The sequence below is a fragment of the Podarcis vaucheri genome, assembly GCF_965113315.1.
Source record: "Podarcis vaucheri genome assembly, chromosome: 3".
NCBI lineage: Eukaryota > Metazoa > Chordata > Lepidosauria > Squamata > Lacertidae > Podarcis > Podarcis vaucheri.
In genome coordinates this window covers 102,390,878-102,413,696 of record NC_138761.1, presented here as the reverse complement: position 1 = coordinate 102,413,696, position 22,819 = coordinate 102,390,878, and the positions used below count along the sequence as shown (strand labels likewise).

Sequence of the window (22,819 nt, the reverse complement as noted above, 5' to 3'; positions counted from 1 at the left end):
CACTCCCACTCCAACCAACCACCCAACTCCCAACGAACTCCTCCCTTCACCCCTCCCCTTTGCCCCCTTTTATACTCCCTCTGACTATAAATATTATTATCTAAAAAAATATTATTATACTCCCTCTGACTCCACCCCCCTGGGTGCTGATTGGGTAACCTGTTTAACTATTTCACCTCCAGCGCTCTCATGTTAACGTCACAGAGGTGGAACATAAGTAGAGGTAGCATTGTATATATGCTATGCATGTGTATATATGTAAGGTATGCTCATGCTTCCTCCTTACACAAACAGCAGGATTCAGAGAAGTTACTTGTGGATAAATAACACATATTGTGCAGAACCCTAACTCTTATTATGCTGCTGTACCTAACACACCTAAGCCAAGTAGGGGTTATATGTTTTATTGATGCAGTGAGACCAATGTACCATGCCACATAAGTAAGTCACAGCATTGGATCGAGACGTGCCCTCTGGGTTCCATTTGAACGTTGTTCTGAGGGAAACGGGATTCCTCATTTTCTCTTTCTTCTCCAGTGTCCACTTACAGCTATTTTGGAGGTTTCAGGGACCCTTCAGAACAGCAGAAGAGTTAGCACTGGAGACTGCAGGGGGATCAGTCAAAATTGCCTCCCCTTTTCCTTTTGCAGGAGCCTCTGCTGGACCCAAGTCCCTTCTAGGAATGGAAGAAGCCTTCCATTCATAAACTGGCAGTACTGGAAGCAACTGCTTATGCTAGATTCTGAATCTTTCTTGGGGGGAGTGTGCACAGTAGAATCTCAGTTCTGCAAAGGTTTTATGATTTGATGAATGCACTTACTTTCTGTTTGTCTGCTTGGTTTCTTGCACGCCTAAACGGCTTTTATGCCGAGTAAAAAAGAACAAGAGCTGCTCTTGAGGGAAGATCTTCTCAAACAGAAATGACTTGCACAATTTAAATACGAGAAAATGATGTACATCTGTTTAATACATAACAGTTTCATACATTCTGGGTGCAGATTATTTGAAGACCAATTTGCATACATGTTGTTTATTTCTCAAAGCTATATAAAATGAGAATATTTCTGCTTTATCTGACAGACGTTCCCGGCCAATCAGGAGATAGTCATTTGCATAATACCTTTTGGGTTGTTTCTGAAAAGATACTGTGAACATGCAGATTTCTCTTGTCTCATTAGCTGTTTTTCTTTGCTTGGGTTTGCATATGTGCTTAGAATTCCCAAGCCCTTTTCTCTTAGAGCAGCTCTAGTTTCTTTGTGGAAATAGTATCAAAATGTACAGGACAGATGTAATTAAAGAGAAGGAGGAAAAGCCCATTTGAATCATGTGTACCACAACTGCTTTATCAATATTGTTATATAAACATTCTAAAACAATGCTCATTTGTCCAAAGGGGTTCACATGCTCCTGCTATCTGCATAGAAAGGATGTTAAAAGGATGTTGCACTGCCAGGCTGCAAGGGACAGCCCTCCCCCTGCCTACATTAAATGGGCAGCCATGCTCCCTGAGGTCCATGCATATAACATACACCACTGAATATTTGGCAGGGAGTAGAGAGAAAACAGAGGGAAAATGGACTGGAGTAGCTGGAACCCTGAGCATTTTGTAAGATATATTTCCTATTCTTTAAGTTATGCTTCAAAGTGCCCTGGTTCCGTAAAATGTTCTTTAAACATTGTACATAAGCAGCCCTGAAATGCTGGTACAATTTAGGGAATTAAATCTTTTAAAATGCCAGCTGTGGGGCTTCAGTGCCCTTCATAATCCCCCCCCCCCCCGTCTCTATTACTAGCTGAAGTGGAATAAATTATGCACCAAAAGCAAATACATACTTGTATTATTTATATAGGTCACAAATTATCAGTTGTTTTAGTGCTTAATACACACAGCCTGCTTTCTAAGGCTGTGCTCCTATAGTAAGGCTTGACTCTTCGATGTGCATCCTGTTCTGATTGTTATTTGCCATACTGTTTTCTTTGTTTGTTTGTTTGTTGTCACCATACCACAACGACCACGCACAGCCTCAGCTATGCTATGGCTGCCCTTGTATCGAACTTCAGTCAGGATTCTCCGACTGCTGAGTTTGAATTATCTCTACGTTTGCCGGCACATTGACTTATAATTATGAGCCAATTAATGCCTATAGAATTTTAAAAATCCGGCCAATCAAATATTTTAATTGTCCCGTCCAGTATAAAAAGCAGCAGCTCTAACTGAACTACTAAGTCCTATAACAGCTTTCTTGTAACTGAACTGATTTTTAAAAAACAAAATTTGTATTGGTTTTAATACAGCTATTAAACACTTATCCAGCAGTATAGCTAATGATGTTTATTATATCCTTTGTCTCTAGAAATAGACATACTTTCAACATTTAAACATATTACTTTGTGTAACCCCTCCACTGATATTATTGAGTTGTTGGTTTTGATTTTGGCCATTGGCATAGTTAAAAAAACGGGGCCATTTTTCTTGGACGGTGTCTCTATTTATTATGCCTTTAATTGCTCTGGCAACATAAAGAATAACAGATTTCTTCAGCTAGAGTTGAACTTCTCACATGTTACTGTTACACATTATCATTCTTAGTTCTGTATTTACAGAACATTAGACTTTTTTTTACCCAAAACTTCAGATTCTCCACTTGCAAGCATAAACATATTTACACATTCAGAGAAGCAAAGGATTCCCTTCTCTTAGGCCAATACTCTTACTAGCCCAGTAAAGCCCCAAAGCATATCTTAACTAAACAGATTATATATGGAAGCATTTTATACTTAGACCCAAGACACAGACTCCCACTCCCCTTGTCTTCTCTTGGAATAACAGAAAGCCTGTTGCAGGCCTGTATTTATTCCAGTTAATAAATTTGTTCATTGTTCAACCTGCTACAGTAAGGGTCAACAAACAACAGAGGACACACACCCCTTCCATTCCCCAGATGTGCAAACCACATTCCTTTCCAGAGTTCAAGGCACTCCATCCTCTGTGATAGCTTTAAGGCCAAAGACATGGATGAGCTTAGTTCCTTTCCCCTTTGCCCTGAAGCAATCATGGGCATCTATCCTAAGTTGTTCCCTTTAGCCTAACTCTCTCTCTCTCAATAATTTTTATTAAGTTTTCCATTTTCCATTTCAAAATAAACATTATACATAATACCAGTTTCCAAAGACTTCCCTCCTTCCCCTCCGTGGTTCATTTTACTTGTCTATCCTAGCCATTTTGGTCAGTTTTCAAATTTTACATCACTGAAATATTAGTTACACTGTGGAATTTATCTTAATGCTGCCAGCGTTTTCAGCTGTGTGCAATTATTTTCCATATACTCAGCAAAAAAATCCACTCTTTGAATACTTGTTCTTTTTGCTCTCTTATTATATATGTTAAACATGCTAGTTCTGCATATTCTGTTATCTTAAGTTGCCAGTCCTCCTTGCCTGGGACCCCACAAAAGAAAACTCAAGCCGCCATTGTTGCATACATATATATATATTTTCTGACACCGGGAACCTCTGTCTGAACTATTCCTAACTAAAAGGCCCCTGGTCTTTTGTGAAGGTTGTTTTAAACATTTTTTTCCAGCTTATTATAAATCATTCCCCAATATTCTTTAACCTTTTTACATGCCCACCACCCCCTGTAGCCTAACTCTCATCCATGGCCAGTTACAGGCTTGCAGCTGTTTGCCACTCTTTGTTACCGATATTCTGAGAGAGCATGAGGCCCTTTGTACGTTGGAGAAACAGGCGTATAGAGCACATGTATAAAGCACATGACTTCCCTCAAAGAATCCTGGGGACTGTAGTTTAAGGGGGCTCCAATTCGCAGCCCCCTTAATAAACTACGCTTCCCAAGATTCTTTGTGGGAAGTAATGTGCTTCAAACGTGTGCTGGGTGTGCTTTAAATGTATGGTGTGGATCTGCTCTAATTCATCCACCGACTGTTATCTGAAAAGATAGGGGTCTCTACGCTGCTGTCCTCCCCTTTCATGTTTTTGCTTCTCTAATATATTTGGAAGTGATAACAGTACTCAAATGAAGAGTGATTATCACGAAAGCTCAGCTTGATTCTTACATTTTATCCCATGAGTGCTTGTGGACTGGCATCCCTAATGACTTAATTCTCCTTCTCTCTCTTTCTCTTTTTAATTAGAAAAACCACGGGAAGCTTGTTTTGACCCTGGCAACATAATGAATGGAACTAGAATTGGAGCAGACTTTAAACTCGGATCGAGTATTACTTACCAGTGTGATTCTGGCTACAAAATTATCGATCCTTCCACTATCACTTGTGTGATTGGTGCGGATGGAAAACCTGCGTGGAACAGAGTGTTGCCATCTTGCAATGGTATGTACTGAACTGGAAGGTGCTTCTCTCTGCAATTGCAGGCTGGAAGAACTAGTTCCATGTGCACTGCCATGCTATTAGCCAGCATGAGCCAGTGTGATGGGCCAATGGGGGAAGGAAGGGGAGGGGAGGGGAGGGGGAAAAAACCTACCCTCTTTGCTGCTCACCTTTACTGCTGTTCTCATTACTGATAATATAAGGAAAGGAAAGGCTGGAGTGTGTTTTGGGGGAGGAACCTGTTGTAAACAAAAATTGCCCTTTTCCCTTATGGGGTATCCAAGAGCCCATATAGAGTCTTTACGTAGGTTCCCTATTGGTAGGAGAAAATAACAGAGGCCAAGCAGAGAATATTGAGAAGCAAAGCAGCTTGATCTTTATTGATCTGTTGCAACAGGGTGCTCCCCTCACCTGCAGGAAAGGAGGAGGAACCCAGAACAATGGCACACAAGGCCTTATAAAGACTTTTAAAATTGACTCCCTGTAGATCAAGACCACCCCCAGAAACATCATATATACATCACAGAAGGGGTGTAGCTCAAGACCACCACCCCAGATACATCATACCTACATCACAGAAAAGGCGGTCTAAAACAGAAATTTGAATGTTGTTTTTCCTGTTTGCCAGGTTATTTGATTGCCTTTGCTGATAGTCTGTCACCCATTAAAATGTTGATTACTCAATTCCTGAGACAATGGGAAGGCTCCCTGACCCCCCCCCCTTTGCAGGGAAAACATTTGGTCAGTTTGGGAATCAAAATGGTTTCAGGTCGGTCTTCTTGTGCTGATCTATGTACGTGCTTGGTTGGTATACTTATGAACATTACCACAGGGGCGCCGACTTATAAAAAATATTGGGGGAGCCCATGAATAATAAATAATGAATAATAAATGAAAGCTCATGAATAATAAATAAGCTCATGAATATGCAAATAAAGTGGCGCCGCCTCCTCGTGAGCGAATAGGGGAGAGCGTGCTGCGCCTATTAATCAGCTCCAAAGGAAATTGGGTGGAGCTTTTGCTCGGGATGGAGGGCAGGAGGCATGCAGCCCGACCCTGTGCATTTTGGACTGGGGGAGCGGCGGCGATTGCGCTCTGCTGGAGGGGCGCCCGAGATTATTGGGGGGGTGGAGCCCCCCAAATGAATTTTTGAGGGGGCTCGGGCCCCCTCAGGCCCCATGGAGTCGGCGCCTATGCATTACCATATACCTAAAACCTCAAAATACCTATCACAAACCCATCTCTGTTGAGTGCCCACTGCAATATCCCAGGTTCAATCCCTTGTGTCTCAAGTTAAAAGAATCAGGTAGTGAGTGGAAGTAAAATACTATTGCCTGAGATCCCACAAGGCTTCTCTCAGTCAGAGTAAACAATATGGGACTAGATGAGCAAATAGTCCTATAAGATAGCAGGCAGCTTTCTATGTTATGTTCCTAAATCTTCCTTCAGTTAGCAGATGAAGAAGATCCTGTTGAACCTAATTCTAATTTAGTAAAGCCAGGCGGATGGCCTTCCTGCTGCTCCCCCCCCCCCAGGTTTAGTGCTGAATCAGAGCAAACATCCATCAAATTTGTTCTGATTTATTGCTAAAGTGTGGGTTTTCTGGGGGAATGCAGTGGGGCAAAGGGAAAACCACTCTGACACACAACAAGTGAAAAACTGCTTGGACCTGTGCTTTCTAGGCATGGAACAAGCAGAAGTGTTGGTGAGCCCTTAGTGACATTCTATGGCAGAATGGAGTTCTTAATGGGGTTTTATTGAAAGTGAATCACTAATTGTTTTTATATTTAAATAACTTAAAATATGCTAGTTGCACCGAGGGAAAAGACAGATGTCTTAAATCAATAAATTGTGAAAGATTTTCTCTCTCACTCACTCTGTTATTTCTTATTTATCTAAAGACTTACCAAAACTTCTCCAAATTATTAGTTTTCCTCCCAGAGGTATTTGCCAATGGAGATGCAGTATTGTTGCTGCTGATGATTGTCGATGATGATAATGATATGCCAGTACATTTTAAAGTAGTAAATATCAATACAGTTTAAAAAGAGAAAATTATTCCTCAAGTTTAGCTCATGATTTCATTTCATGAGATGGGGGTTAGTTTAAAGCTTTTGATTGATAGAGTGTATAATAAAAGGTTAAAAACCAGATACTGAAGCCTATTGAAACATTAATTACTTCTCAAGAGAATACATTGACAGAGCAGTCCAGCTACTACCTCCACCACCCCTTACACCAGTCTCAAGGGTTGGATTGAGTGGAGATGTCATTCTATTCAGTTCTTCAGGCTGAGCTGTCCTCCCACTGGTTGCTGAACAGACAGGTGCGTTTCAAGGGAGGGCGTGGGCAACTGTATATAATCCCGCCCCCTTTCTGAAGCCAATGAAACGATGGGTTTCAGATATGGCAGGGGCTCCACCTCTCTGCGGAGCCCTGGAGGCAGTAGGGAGTTTTGATCGCACCTTAAGTCTGGAATTCTGCACACCCTCATCTTGGAGGCCCCATTGAAGAAGTGGCTCTTACAGGATTGCACTATATTTAGAATTATTTTGAAGGCAGTATGCTGGATTTCTATTTCTTGAATAACTGCTATTCCCTATATTTTAGCTTGAAAGCTTTTATGTCTCAAAGCAGGATATGAATGCAGGTTTAAAAATCTAAAGAGAATGTAGTTACTTGCTAGGAAAAAAGTCTTGGCAGCTACAAGAAAGATGCAGCCTTTGGCAAATAATGGACATCTTTCATCTGATTGCTGACAACTCCATTTCTGTGTTTCAAGCAAACATTGCAGCACAATCCCATTGGGCTATAAAATGCATACATATTTCCAGCTATATGCACAGACTATCACCCTGTAGCATCACACAAGAAAGTTGTCCTTCCCCTGAAAAATGTCAGGCCACATTTTCTCTCACCTATCCCTGAAATTGTTTTCTTTTTTTTTAAATAAAAAGGCTGGTTTTATACCTTTGCCCAGCTCTAATATAGATAGATAGTATTGGATCCAACGAAGAGTAACCGGAACTCAGTTCATGCAACTAGTCTTTTCCGCCTGCAAAGTAACTCTTGAGGGCCAAGGGACCATGGCATTCTGGCATGAGATATGGCACTTGAGCTCTCATGGGGAAGAGAAGTTGGCAGAAGTTGAGGGAGGAGGCTTCTCATGTGGGTAGAAGTGTCTTTCTGTCTTCTTTAAACCACTGAGTTTTTCGAATGGGGAATATCATTCTTCGAAGCTGCAGTTGAGAAGCTGTGAAATGTGCGTACATCAGAGAAGTGGCAAATTAGCACCTCGGTTCCACAGCGATCTTGCTGCACACAGACTGCAGACTTGCACGCAGTTACGTTCAAGGATGTTTCTTGGTAACTAGGGAAGGGATGTGTTGAGGATTTCGGTCTAAATCGCTATTTATTTTCTTAGTGCTATTTGAGAGAAGAAAATCTGAGAGTAGTGTGTCACTTGCTTCTCTGCACACAAAGGCTTCTGTAATATCAAGTCTCCAGGGATACTTTCATTTTCTGCTTTCAAAGCTAAAACCCTCACATTCGCTCAAGGATATATGCTCCAGACAAGTTCAGAAATCATTTTTGCAGGGCCGTCAGAATGGAACTAACTTGTACAATTAAGTTGATTGTGCAACAGTGATTCAGAATAACCTTGGGCCTGTTCGTTACATTGCATAAGCCAGATCTATGGTTTGAATCAGATCAGGGAAGTAGAGCTGGAGAAGTGGTCATTTAACAGTGCAATCCTATCTTTGTTTACACCACATTTTGTTTACATCACATAAAGTTCAATAGGCGTTAACTTCAGGTAAAATTTTAAGGTTCCAGCTTAAGTCTCCCTGTGTCATATTTTCCTAATCTAAATTACTCCCAAAGCTGGTTTTGTTTGTTTGTTTGTTTTGGCAATATATATATATATTGTGCCTGTATTTGAACAGTAATCATGGCAGATTCCGTCACAAATCTCCCAGTGGCTCATCAAGTTTGGCCATAAATGGACCATCTTGGTTGATTTCAGGTATTTTAATCTATTTATCCATCCATTTTCCCTTCTCAAAAATGTCCTCATCAAAAAAAAGAAGAAGAAAAGATTGTAACATAGTTCACTTCAAAGTTCTGTGCAGGACCCAGCACACAGTTGGGAAGGAGGATTAATAGAAGGAGCAGCAGGAGGAAACACAACTCACCTTCAGGGTTCTTCACTAAAATGTTATTATTTCTGCATGCTCCTTGAGCTGCATGCTGTCAGCACTTACCAGGCAGAGACATCTGTGGAGTTTGCACAGAACTGAGTTGTGTAATTTTTTCACCTTAGTGGGCAATGAGAAGCATACTGAATATGGAGTTCCATTTTTAATATAAAGGTTAATAGCCACTGACAGAAATTTTTATTTAAATGTACTCTACATATTTGTCTAATCCCCCCCTTTTTAAAGCCATCTAAACTAGTGATCACCACTACATTGTGGGGTAATTTATTCCGTAAATTAATTAGGAATTATATGAAGAAACACATTACTTTGTTTGCTCTGAACCTACTGTCAATCAGCTTCACTGGGTGACTGCATCCTGGGAAAGAGTAATATCTACTGTGTTTCCCATGGCCATCTTCTTTTTTTCTAAAGGAGAAAAAGCTTGGATCTTTTAAGGTTTTCTCTGCAGAGAAGATTCTCTAACCTGCCGATCATTTTGATTGCCCTGTTCCATAGGTTTCCCAGAAATACAATAAAGCAATACAGTGTCTTTTTTGAGATGGAGTGACCATAACTACAGACCATATTCTTAACCTGAGTCCACCATACATTTATATAATAGCACTGCAATATTTGCCATCTAATTTTTTGTTTCTTTCATAATAATCCTAACATCAAATTTTCCTTTTCACTGTCACAGCAAAGTGAGCTGATGTTTTCAATAAGCTTTCCACTGTGACCTCGAGATCTCTTCCTTGAGTAGTGACAGCCAATTTAGACCCCATCAATGTGCATATATCTATTTCAAGTGCATCACTTTGCATTTAAAGTAGACATATACATTGAATCTAATCTGCCATTCTGTTGCCCAGACACCCATGCTTTTGAAATGTACTTTTCGAGAAGTTCACAGTCTGCTTGGTATCCTCTGTCATGTTGGCTTCTTCAGTATTCATTCCTGATTTATTAAATCAATTATAAATAACTTTAATAACACCAGTCCCAAAACAGCTTCATGGGACCTCATTCATTGCATACATTCATTGTGAAACCAATCAGTTGATTCCTTGCCTTTTCCTCCTGTCGCTGCTACTTTCTTCTAGCTAGTATTACACAAGATGATTATGATTATTTCAATTTACATTCTCTCCTAAAGGAGTCCAGGGCACTAGACACAACCGTCATATACATTAAGAAAACAAAACGTGTTTTAAGGCATTCTGAAAACAGCTTAAGCCTTCTCAGCCAGTGATCTCCCCATGTCAGTTTCCTCACTAATATTTGGAGTTGGATGAACTATAAAGGAACTCTTCTCTCTTAACTTGACTTAGTGATATGCCGCTGTTTGAATGAAAAGTATAAAGCATTTTTGCACCAGTCTATGGCCCCAGGTTTCATTGGAGGCTTCAGTACTTGGAGTAACTTATTCAATTGTACTGTATGTTCTAATTTAAAGTTTTCTGCTCTTGTTGCCTGGTATGTTCCTCCCTGCAACACTTACTCAGTTTCCCAAGCCACCTTGCTTGTCCTTTCTCCCTTGCTTCTTCCCTTTGTTGCTTCTCTCACTTCAAATCCCTCTGAAAAATCCCTCTACTGCAAAACCTTCAGCACAATCCCTTAGTTTTCATCCCTGGCAGAAACATTTTTGTTCTGTTTGGCCGTTCTGAAATGTTCAGTGTTTGTAGGTAACAGGTGATAGATATGTCGAAGTATTGGAACTCCAAGAATTTTTTACCCGATGTAAAAAAAGTGTTGTTGTTTTTTATAGTCACAAATCCCAGCATACATAATCATGTGGATGGATGTCAGCAAAACCCACAGAGCACATGATCCGTCATGGATTTTAATCTCTCTGTTTTGCAATTTAAATTATCCTATATATCTTTCTATCACATATTAATTGAGCAGAGAGCAGGATAGGAAAGGAGCTAGATAGAAATTTGGTTATAAGCTTTATATTGTCAGTGGAGATGTTGTTGAAGAGTACCATGAGAATTCGGTCAGGGGTACCTTTACCTTTACCATGAGAATTATAGTGTATGACTTTTCTCTCCCTCTCTTTCTCAAATGCAGATTTGTGTTTTTATCTTTGCAGAATGCATTGAGTACATTCCATACAACTTACCTCTTTGCAAATTTTTATTTATTTTTAAAAATAATTTTGAAACCATTTTTCAGTCAGAGAATACCAGAGCACTTCACAGGAAACACACACACACACACACACACACACACACACACACGAAACAGAATAATAAAACATTCTAAGAAGACAGGCAACTAAAACATTGTCTTTTAAAAAACCAAACTGAAGATGCTAAAGAACTTGTACTAGTGGCTAAAAACACCTGAGTGAACAGGTATGTCTTTCTTGATGCCACACATGCATCAGTGCCTTCCTAATCTCCAAAGGGAGGTGGTTCTAACAGGATAAGGCTACTGAAGGCTACTAGCCATGATGGGTGTGCTTTGCTCCCACATTCAGAGGCAGTAATGCTTTTGAATGCCTTGAATGCTGGAAATCACAGGAGGGAAGAGTGTTCTCATGCTTGAACCTTGCTTGTGGGTTTCCCATAAACATCTGTTTGGCCACCATGAAGAAGACCCACTGACATGTGGCTATAACTGTGGACTTCAACTGGCTGAAATCCTAAACAGCTTCCAGAGAGTAAGCTTCACTGGACACAGTGGGACTTAACTTCTGAGCAAACATGCATTGCCAGCACATTAAATGTGATGAGTTCTAATCTGATTGCAGTTCAATAGCACTTTCCCTCGCTTTAATGTTTACACATCTTCTTTTTTCCAGCTCCCTGTGGGGGTCAGTATATTGGCTCAGATGGAGTAGTTCTATCACCAAATTACCCTCAAAACTACACCATTGGGCAGACTTGTCAATATTCAATTACTGTGCCTAAGGAATTTGGTAAGTTTTATTCTGACGTGTAGCAGTCACTAATTCTTTCATTCTGATTTTGTTCTCGGTGTACAAGTTGCTGAGCTAAACCAAAAGTATTTTGTTTCTCATGAATGAACACAGCTAACATTGTATGTAGCTCCTGAATATTTATCAAGATTATTATTTTTATTCTATTTTGCAAGAATAGTTTTAAGGCTCTACAGTCTCCAGGGCAATCAACAGAGCAGAGTTAACCACAGAAGATACCAATAATCAGAACATATAATGAACTATAACTGAGTACATAAGTTTTTATATGGGAATAAGAATTCATTCATTTTTGCTCATACACAGTATCAGAGACAACAGCAACAACGTATTAGGGTTTCTTTTATTAAAACATATGGCATAATCCAAAGATTTGAGTTTCCAGTTCTACCTGCCAAAGGGAGTATTGCCTCGTTTCATTCAAACAGTAACCCACTACCACTATCTAGTAACCTTGAGTAAACTTTCAGGATGCATTTACAATATGGGATTTGGGGAGGACTTGCCTGCGACTGAAAACAAAAAAGTCAAAAAAAATCACACTGGGTGTACACAAGCTCTTTGAATGCCAAGAATTGCTTTTGGACCCTGATCCATGTACTCCCCGCCCCCCCAAAAAAATTAACACACACAAAATGAAATACAAATTAGAGGTGATGTCTGTATAATGGCTGATTTCCCCCATTCTGGTTGGGTGGCGTTAGTGGCCCCTCGTGGTCTTGCACCATCCCTGGGCAGCCAGATTGTTCAGGTCAGCTGTATGTTAGCATCCACCCCCCGGCTGGCTGCATCATAGGGCAGGATTGTCTGCCAAATCTCCCAATCACTGGACCCCTAGTGGGTGAAGCCTTGCTGGTGGACCATGAGTCAGAAGTTCCCACTCTGGTCCACCAGTGACAGTAAAAGCCAACCATGCCAGCACCCTTCCACGTGGTCTTCAGCATATTCAGGGTACCGTGTTAAAATGGTCTCGTTGGAAGCCTCTGTCCAGAAGCTCAAGGGTGGAGCATATGGCCATAGAGGTTCCAGCAGCAGCCTTAGGGTGGCCTTCACACTAGATAGGCATCTTGTAGAGGCAATAATCCCCGGCCCAACCCTGAAATGTCTCAGCCCTCCAGCAGGAGGCTGAGGCAGATATGCACCCAATGTCTGAGCCGAAATCCACCTATGTCTGGAATCAATAAAGTTGTGGCCAATTTTATCCCAGGTGGTTGTCCGATTGACTTTATTCAGCACACACTTGCTATAGACATGGCACCCGGAGTGGTCTTGGTGTTGCGACTGGGATTACAACTTGTGGAAACACCATAGAAACCTATGACATACATTTGGCCCAGATTGAGATTGAAGGCATCTATTTCTAAAATAAACTGGGATGCGGGTGGCGCTGTGGGTTAAACCACAGAGCCTAGGACTTGCCGATCAGAAGGTTGGCGGTTTGAATCCCCGCGATGGGGTGAGCTCCCGTTGATCGGTCCCTGCTCCTGCCAACCTAGCAGTTCGAAAGCACGTCAAAGTGCAAGTAGATAAATAGGTACCACTCCGGCAGGAAGGTAAATGGCGTTTCCATGCGCTGCTCTGGTTCACCATAAGCAGCTTAGTCATGCTGGCCACATGACCCGGAAGCTGTATGCCAGCTCCCTCGGCCAATAAAGTGAGATGAGTGCCACAACCCCAGAGTCAGCCACGACTGGACCTAATGGTCAGGGGTCCCTTTACCCTTTTTAAACATAGCATGCTATAGAATGAAAGGATGCATTAGTTAATTGGGTTTTTAAAAATCTTGTTGTTGTTGTTGTTGCTGCTGCTGCTGCTGCTGCTGTTGCTGTTATTTGTTAAATTTCTAAACCACCCTTCTTCCCAAAGGAGCCCAGGGTGGCAAACACCAAAACAGTAAAACAATACTGTTAAAAATAAAATAAAGAAATCAGGTTTTCAGCAGACCAATGTTTTTTCCAAACCAGTAGTAAACAATGGGTTTTCAGAGGGAAAGCAGCAAGCACCCCCCAACCCCCCCCCCCCCCGCTCAGACCCATTACTTGAAATCGAGGGACAAATAGAAGTTTGGATGGGACATTAATCTAGGCAGATTTTTTAAGACTCAGCTAGTTTGACTTCTGCGTCATGTGGTGTCAAACATAAGATTTGTGGGCCTCATCAGGTCACTTTAGAGAGTTCCAGTGTGACCCACAGCTAACCTACCATTCTTCATACACGTCGTTCTGTTTTCTGTGCTAGAAATCCACCAATTCACTCTTTGCTGTTGTGTTCAAGCTACAAATGCTTAAGGATAGACATATTGCCACAGCTGTAAGAACTGTATTTCAGCTTCCCCAATTTATGGTGGAATTGATGGCTTGGTGTTGAGTTCAAGTAGAACTAACATTTTTCAGTGGAAAATTATTGGCTTTGCCTCAGATGTCTACACTGGGTGGGAATTTTCCATCCAACTCATTTGAGTTTGACACCATTGGATTGAGCTAATAAATTGTTCCTATAAGTTCTATATCCATGAGAAATGTTTATTTTAACTGAAGTGTGTGTGTGTTATGTGCTTGACATAAATAAAATTCCCCCTTTAGAAATATGAATGGGGGGAGTGGGTGGAAGGGTGTGGATGGCCAAACTAACAAAAAAAGTAATAGATTTTGTTGCAATTTAACAATAAGCTTATTTTTAAAAAACCAAAACCAAAACGGAATTCTCTTTTCCCTTGATACCGAGGAGATACAATTTCACAGTAGGTAAATGCAGTTTTGTCAATGAGGGAATTAACTAAATTTGATCAGATAACACATTTCAGTGATTCATTGTCTCACTCAGCTAACCCCACTGTGCATCATGGGAAGCATAGCATTACTCTTTGACTGAGGGTGGATTTTTGTTGACTTTAGACCTGGAATAAAGTATGAGATAATGTGTCTACAACATTATAGTTCCCAACAGATAACACTACACTTGGTTACTGAGTTTTTCTTTCCTGCCAGCTCTAGAGGGTATAAACGAGAGATGGATAAAAGACTGGCGCATTGGAGCATTTAAATAAGAAATCACTGAGCATTCAGAATTATTAGTGTCCTGAGATGGCAATTACAATAAAAGCCTATTTGAGTTTTATACAGGAGACATATTTACGACATTAAAGTGCTTTCCCCCACTCACCTTGTGGTCAAATAGACATGTAATTTCTTTGCGTCATAGTACTGCTGATGAATTCTCTGACATTTCCCCATACATAATATTTTTAAATCTCATTAAATTTGCTGAGAAAACCTATGGCTGGACTAATATTTTAATAGTTAATAATATGGAGATAACCGTTAGAAGTAAATATTTCTACTAAATGAAGATTTAGTATTTATTATTTCTCAAAGGAAATTGATATTTTTATCATTATGTTACAAAGAAACAGTATGAACATTTATAGTAATAGAAAAAGCAATGCCAATAAAGTCGCACCTTGGATCCCAAACGCCTTGCGAGTCAAACATTTTGGCTCCCTAACGCCGCAAACCCGGAAATGAGTGTTCCAGTTTGCGAACGTTCTTTGTAACCCGAACATCCAACGGGGCTTCTGCAGCTTCTGATTGGCTGTAGGAGTCTCCTGCAGCCAATCAGAAGCCCTGATTTGGTTTTTGAACATTTTGGAACTCAAACGGACTTCTGGAATGGATTCCGTTCAACTTCCAAGGTACCACTGTATTTTGAAACCTAGTTTATAGCAAAGGAAAACCATGACACAGAGTAGAATGAGTTCAATTTTGCCCATGGCTTTTGCTGTTGGACGCACATGAAGGCTACTTGGTGTTTTGATTAACATAACAACGTGGGTGGCGCTGTGGGTTAAACCACAGAGCCTAGGACTTGCTGATCAGAAGTTCGGCGGTTCGAATCCCCGCAACGAGGTAAGCTCCCATTGCTTGGTCCCTGCTCCTGCCAACCTAGCAGTTCGAAAGCACATCAAAGTGCAAGTAGATAAATAGGTCCAGTGGGAAGGTAAACGGCATTTACCTTCCAGCGGGAAGGTAAATGGCATTTCCGTGCACTGCTCTGGTTTGCCAGAAGCGGCTTAGCCATGCTGGCCACATGACCCGGAAGTTGTACGCTGGCTCCCTCGGCCAATAAAGTGACCCCAGAGTCATCCACGACTGGACTTAATGGTCAGGGGTCCCTTTACCTTTACTATCATTAAGACTACATAAACACCAGTCTTTGGGCATGTGGATCTTTTGCATCTGCTTGGTGTATAGTAATAAGCCGAAGCAGGTTATTCCTGTCTACATTGTTTTTTGGGGAAAACAGAAGGGATCCATTCTGTTCTGTCAAGGTTCTGGTGTGAATGCCCTCTTTGAACCAACTCAGTTTGGAGTATGCAAGGAAAGGACCTAGCATGGGCTGTTCTGGGATGGTACCTTACTGGCAAATCACGGCTGTTTACCAAGAAAAGAAAGTGGGGAGGTGGTGTGGTGCAAATACAGCACAGAAGTGCCAGATTGGCTTCACTGCTCAGATTCCAGGTGTAATAGATTTTGGAAACATCCATATAGGTGTGCAGCTACTGTGAACAGAAGGAAAGTAATACATTTGACATATCAGCTATACTTCTCCCCCCCATCCCCTCATTCAGAGATGGTGAAAATCTTGAATGGCAACTTGCCTTTCCCAGAAAGCACAACCCAGGCATTCAGTCTTGTTGCCTAGAAGGCAGCAATGCCTATGCTGTACTCCCCAGACATGTATTTTTTCTGACAGGAGAAGCGTTGTCATTGCAGCAATCAGATCTGCAGAGACCTTGTATGCTTGGATCCACTGGCTGGAATGAAGGTCTGACCCTTGCCTTGGGAGACTCTTTTACATATACTCCATGTCATTACCTCTCCCCAGCCTTGGGCATATTAAAATGAAGCCCTCTGCCACCTCACCCTTTCTTTCAATCAAAGTCAAACCACAACTCCAGGCACAGTGCAGGCAAGTCTGATACCAGAGCTGGTCTTCAGGCAAATTCCTGCAACTCTTTTTGTACCTTCCCAGAATTAGTCTGCTGGCTTCCAACTGAATAAGTGGATGCCACACAAAATTTATCTTCTTTGCATTTATATTTTCATATTCATAGATTTTATTCTAGTTTTATGGAGATTTTCATTATCCCAACAACCAGGCTTTTCACAATGTAATAATTATGTCAGGATATGTCTGTGCACCAAAAGATTTTTAGAATATTCCCGCACTGACAATACTTTCCAAATGTCAGTGCATGGAAGATTGTTGAATTATTGGCACTCACAATGAGAATCAATAATGTACAAACAACAAGTTGCTTTAGAAAACAACAACAACAATCTTCCTTTTATCCCCAAAGAACTCAAGAAACTTAAGCTAATTTGTCATGTTTTACATTTAATATGCACTTCATTTCTTTTATTATATTTTTTTCCAGTTGTGTTTGGACAATTTGCCTATTTTCAAACAGCTCTAAACGATGTAGTGGAATTATTTGATGGAGAATATCCACAGGCTAGACTTCTGAGTTCACTTTCTGGATCTCACTCAGGTAAAAATATATTTCCTAAAAAACACTTTGTGGAAATATTCCCATTTTTTATTCATGTTCAGAGTCATTGTTTCCCCTAGCCATTGCCGCCGTTCCTGTCTATAGTTATTCTTTTTCTTTAGTAGATCAATGTGAGATTATGCTGCGAAGTCAGTGACATGATAACCATATAGATTGAATTTCAGTATGACGTAATCAGAGCAAATAAAATAACTTAGGAGTGAGGACAATGCTTCTTGGATTAGTTACATATCTCATTCCACTCAATCAGGAATCTAGTAGGTAGCTACCTAGATGTGTGTATTCGTTCTCTCTTTTTCTGAAGTTCAGAAGTGAATGCCAGAACTTACATTCCAAGAACAGAGACATTCACATATGAGAGATATATGAACATACATGGAGGAACCCCAAGGTTTTCCAGTATAAAACATACTTAGGGGAAAAACAACCTTTCCTAAGTATACTCAATAGGTATGGAATGCTGCCTGTTGGAGGCAGTGGGAGGGGGACAGAAACCTAAGCAGGAGAGGGAGTAGAATATTGAGGAGGAAGGCATATGCAACTCACTGGAACAGTGAATAGGAACATTCCACATCACCAACATTTTGTTGCAAAACTCAGGGCTAAGCCCCAAGTAAGTCATTGTAAGTAAGAAGGAAGCAGTGCAAATAAGCAGGTGGATGTTTTCTTCAAGCTGTTTAGAAATGTAATTTTAAAAAGGTGTTTTTGAACATGCTGCAGTTTATTTATGAAAAACGGTACTTAGTTTCAGCAAAAGCGAGTTATTTTATTGTATTCCGTCTACCAATAAAACAGTACATAAAAACAACCCATCTCAAATGTAAATGTTTCATGCCAGTGTGTATAGAACATAGGCTTCTGTTCTCTAGTTATTTTGTTCATGATTTCTCTCTGTTCATTTTAATTTGTAGGAGAGACTTTGCCCTTAGCCACATCCAATCAGATTCTCTTGAGGTTTAGTGCCAAGAGTGGAGCATCTGCCAGGGGCTTCCATTTTGTCTATCAAGGTATTGGTCTTTTTTTTCTTTTTTACCTTTTTGTATTTTGTGGACTACGTTGCCTTGGCCCTCACTGCCAGAGGAAGAACTCAAACTCCCAGTTCTAGTGCTGCCCAAGGCTTTCATGCTTAAATCCGATTGGTACACAAGGTAAAATACAGGTTACAAGGTTCAGCAGGTACGTAGGAGGCAGAATGCATGGCTAAGTCCAGTCAAACAAGTAACACCCACCCATACCTTCTTTAGAGGAGCAGGGTGGGTACAGTGATAATAGCTTGCCTGAGACTAGGCAAGCAAAGGGGGATTCCTTCAAGTGGGCTGGCTCTGGGAGGTTTGTCTGTGCTGGTGTCTGTGTGTCCATGGAGATGCAGTCAAGGTTGTCTCAGCATCACTTACTCTCCAGAAGGGAAGGCTCCTCACTGGCAGGATCAGACTCTGGAAGCAGGAGGTTACGAGTGTCCAGTGTTGTAGGGAAGGGGCATTCTTTTGACAACCTGCTTCAACTCTGCCTAGTATCCAGATATCCATCCTCCAGGCCATCTGTACTCCTTTGCAGCATCAGACACTATTTGGAGTCTTCATTCCATTTTCCCCATCTTGTTCAGGATCCCATTCCATTCCTTCTCAGCCCCTCTGCAGCACCTCCACATGGGGTCATGACATATGTATGGTCTCAGTAGCACCAAATATATATATATATTTGTCTCAAATAGTCATGGGAAATGCAGTATATTTTTAAGTGCCTTTGTAATTGATTCATGGCGTGTTTTGCAATCTTAGCTATTTTCTTTTCATTTACAAGGTGTGTTATTTATTGTCATGATTGTGTTCAGAGATTAGATTAGGCACCTATAGGGTACGCAGTACCATGCAACCTGATGTCTTAACCCATGTGCTGAACTCCTCATGTTCAGCATTCATATGCCAGTGATTTACAGAACAACCCAAAACCTCTTTGGGCAGTGGTGGTGGTGGTGGAGGACATAGACGTCCCTCTGTCCAGCCCTGCAAGGCTAACTTCGCCACCTGCTAGCTGCCACCCTCATTGTTACATTCTGGTGACGATCCCCACCTTCTACCTGTCAAACAAATGGGTGTGGGGTGGAGTTTCCACTGTTAATATCACCTCTGCTGCCGTTGTGTGATTCCTCTTAGCTTGAACTCTTGAAGCCAATTTTCATGAGCATTGGAGGCTACAGGAACTGGGAGGGATTGGCCAAAATCTCCTTCCTTCCTCTTCCATTAGTGAAGTCAATCACTGGATCACAAATTCAGAAGGAGTAACTGAATTCCATCCTAAAAGACCTGCCCCCAAATAAGGTGTATGGGATTGCAGCAATCATGATTTCAAATACGTCAGACAGCACCCAATGTTTTTCTGTATAAATGAAGGCACCCCCATTAAAGCTGTGCTATTGAAAGGGGTCACTGTAGGAGGGGAAATCATTGGATGTGGCCCTATGTGATTTTTTGTCTTCTGCTACGTATAAAAATATAGTTCCAGATTCAAAGATTGGGGTGGGTAGCATTTCATTATCATGTAACAAATTGTTCAGCAGTGTTGTATTGTTTGCTAGTTTGGGGAGGGAGGGGTAGTGTTTATGTTTATTCATCACTGGCATTAGGATATAGGATTACTCTGTCTAGTGGCATTTGAGAATAGGAAATGCTATTCTCAGCATCTCGGAATGAATCAAGTAAGTAAGCCTGCTTTATTTATCTCTGGAGAACCTAGCAGCTAGTCAAGTTTCCATTTTTGGAAGATGAATGCATTAGGATCCCTAGCTGCTAAAGCTTTAGCCAGGGCCATGCGGTTTGTGGCATTTAATTAGATTTAATAAATATGCTACCACAATTTGGGGATTTTCAATCTTCTTGTGAAATATAGGAACAGATTTCCCAGGACTGCCTGCCTGCTAATGTTAAGATACCTCTGAGAGCAGCATCCCCATTCCTGAATGAACACTCTAATCTGGCCTGCAAAGTCAATCATTTTATTTATCACCCAGTATTCCAGATTGACCCTATTACATGTTTGCTTTTCCACTAGGCTGATTTCTATTTTGTTTCATAGCACTAAAAGATGAATAATAATTACTACAGAAAATGCAATTTCTCTCTGATACCATCTAAGAAGACTAACTTGTCAACATTATGGTTTAGAATTAAATTGAGGATTAGGAGGGAGAGGTGCCCATAGCTAGCCTGATTGTATATTCTGTTCACAGCTAGTGAAATATTAGATTTCAAGCTTTGGATTTTGATATAATGGCCCTTCCTCCCCCCTCCCCACAAACTAATGCCATTTTCTCTACATATTTCTTTTTGTCTCCAATAAACTGCCCTCCTTTTTGTGATGACTCACATTTCTTTATATTTCATACTTCACAAAAAGCAGGATGATTAGCTGTTACATGAATGAGCGGAACCTCTACAAAAAAATCCTCAAAAAACAGTGTTGACATTTTATAATGTTAACTACCCTCACATTTTCAGTACAATTGGGTTTTAAAGGGAGTCATTTGCTCTCATTTCCATAATTATGCCATGCTGGCTTATTTCCTATAGCTCTCTGAAACATCCAGTGCTGGCCCAATACATTAGCCCTTGCAAAGCCTATATGGTTTACTCTAGCAAGAATGAACTCACATTCTACCATTTCAGGGCCTTTGCACAAATGCAGTTTGTTTGCTTGTTCATTTGTTGTACAGTGATACCTTGGTTTACAACCATAATCCGTTCCAGATCTGTCTGGTTGTAAACCAAAGCAGGTTGCAACCCAAGGCATGCTTTCACCAATGGGGCCTCCCCCCAAAAAAAGTGTTGTAATCCAAAAATAAATGTGCTGTAATTAAAAAAAAAAAGGGACACGCACTTCCGGGTTTGACGTGGTTGTAATCTAAAACGGTTTTAATCCAAGTGGTTGCAAACCAAGGTACCACTGTATTTATTAAATTTATATTCTGCCCCCCCCCCCCAAAAAAGGAGCCCAGGGCAGCAAACAACAAGCAATAAAACAATGAAAACTGCTTTGTATTAGTATTTGTATTTTTAAAAAAGTATCTGTCATCATTCAAAGAAGTTTTGTAGGTGTCCCAATGGGTTCCCCATTTAAATCAGGCAAATATGTGATCAGTAGTTGCTGGACTACAATTCTCTTCATTGTATGATGGCTAGGGTTCATGGGATTTGAAATCTAACACCATTTGGAGGGTCACATGTTTTACAGTGCTTCTTTAAGAAGCAGTATGATAATCATGGCTTCTTCTTTAAAATATGCATGGAAACACAAGGGTTGGAGCTTTGTGGCATTGCTAGTACTTCCTAGATATTCCACATGTTATCCTATGCCGTAATGGGCATAGGCAACACTTGACCAAGAGAATGAGCTTTAGTATCGCCTCCATTTGCTATGTTGATGGACAGATATTAAGAAAAATAAGGGATGCATGTCATGTGACAAAGGTATTTGAGAGCAGAAGCAGTAAAGGAGTCTAGAAATGTTGTGAAATGCTGAAAAGCTGCGGAATCATTTAGCATGCTGAGTCACTGTGACTTATCTTGAGGATGACTCATTCTCTGTATAAGTATTGTATCTGCTTGCAGGCAGACTAGGTGTCTCACTCAGTCTCTGTGACTCAGTATCTTCAGTGTGTCTGTGTGAGGTGGAGCCTGTGCTCTGTGAAGCCTGTGCTCAATGGAAACTCTGTATGCTCTGAAGCTAGTTTAATCTTCTGTTCATTATGCTGTTATTTGCAAACAAGTTTAATTTTAACTTAGTGAAGCTTTTATTCTTTTACTGAAGAAGATTCTGCATTATTAATTTACGTTGCGCATCAGTACATCCAGTTTGGACTTGTGTGGGACTTCTACAGGACTTCTACAGCTAAAAAGCAACTGAATGGGAGAAGGCCTATTACTCTGTATATTGTCTTTTGCTACTGAATAGTGAGGAGCTGGGATGTAGCCACTCTAGGCAGTAAACGTCATCCATATTGCCAGGGCCTGTGGTGGAAGCATAAGCATGCCATCAATACAATCGTGTAGACTGAGCCCAGTTGTGAAGTGTGTGGAGTCCAAAAACCCATACTTTGTCACTTAGCAGCAAATGGTATTGTACATAGAATGCAGCCATACAAAAGCCCTATTTGCTTATCCAGCGGTTTATCCCCCCCCCCCAGCTGCTTTTAGCTGAAATCAAGAATATTTCTTCTCCAAAGTAGTCTGAATCAAATCAGTCACACTACATTCCACCCAAAAGGTGTGTTTCTTGTGGACTTGGTCTGTCGTACTCATCTATTTAAAGTTTAGCTGTCAAAATTAAAGAGTGGCTTGACTGAATTTTGGTGTGACTTGTGGAACAAAAGTGACTCAAGGAATTGAACCTGATCGGTATAATGATGCCTTTTAGCCAACAAGTTTGTTTAAGGATGCCTCTGTTAGTGCAAACTAAAATCTCTCTAGTTTCTAGGTGATGTTTCTCAGACTACACTTCTTTTCTCCTGTCTGTGCAGCTGTTCCACGAACCAGTGATACACAATGCAGCTCTGTGCCAGAGCCAAGATACGGTAGGAGGATTGGCTCTGAATTCTCAGCCGGTTCCGTGGTTCGCTTTGAATGTAGTCCTGGCTATCTTCTGCAAGGCTCCAAAGCCATCCGCTGCCAGTCTGTGCCCAATGCTTTAGCTCAGTGGAACGACACAGTGCCAAGCTGTGTGGGTAAGTCATTATTATATTTAGGTCATCCGTTTCTAA

At 40.9% G+C, this 22,819-nt stretch overlaps 1 protein-coding gene across 5 annotated transcripts in view; it reads left to right on the top strand.

Annotated features, from left to right (window-relative positions):
- Nucleotides 1–22,819, top strand: part of CSMD1 (CUB and Sushi multiple domains 1) — a 997,036-nt gene that overhangs the window by 846,863 nt on the left and 127,354 nt on the right. For all 5 annotated transcript variants that reach the window (XM_082215381.1, XM_082215380.1, XM_082215382.1 and 2 more), the window contains 5 exons: nt 4,155–4,349; nt 11,358–11,474; nt 16,933–17,046; nt 17,979–18,074; nt 22,580–22,783. In XM_082215381.1, the coding sequence (XP_082071507.1) occupies nt 4,155–4,349; nt 11,358–11,474; nt 16,933–17,046; nt 17,979–18,074; nt 22,580–22,783 (726 nt within the window). The remainder of the gene's footprint in view (nt 1–4,154; nt 4,350–11,357; nt 11,475–16,932; nt 17,047–17,978; nt 18,075–22,579; nt 22,784–22,819) is intronic.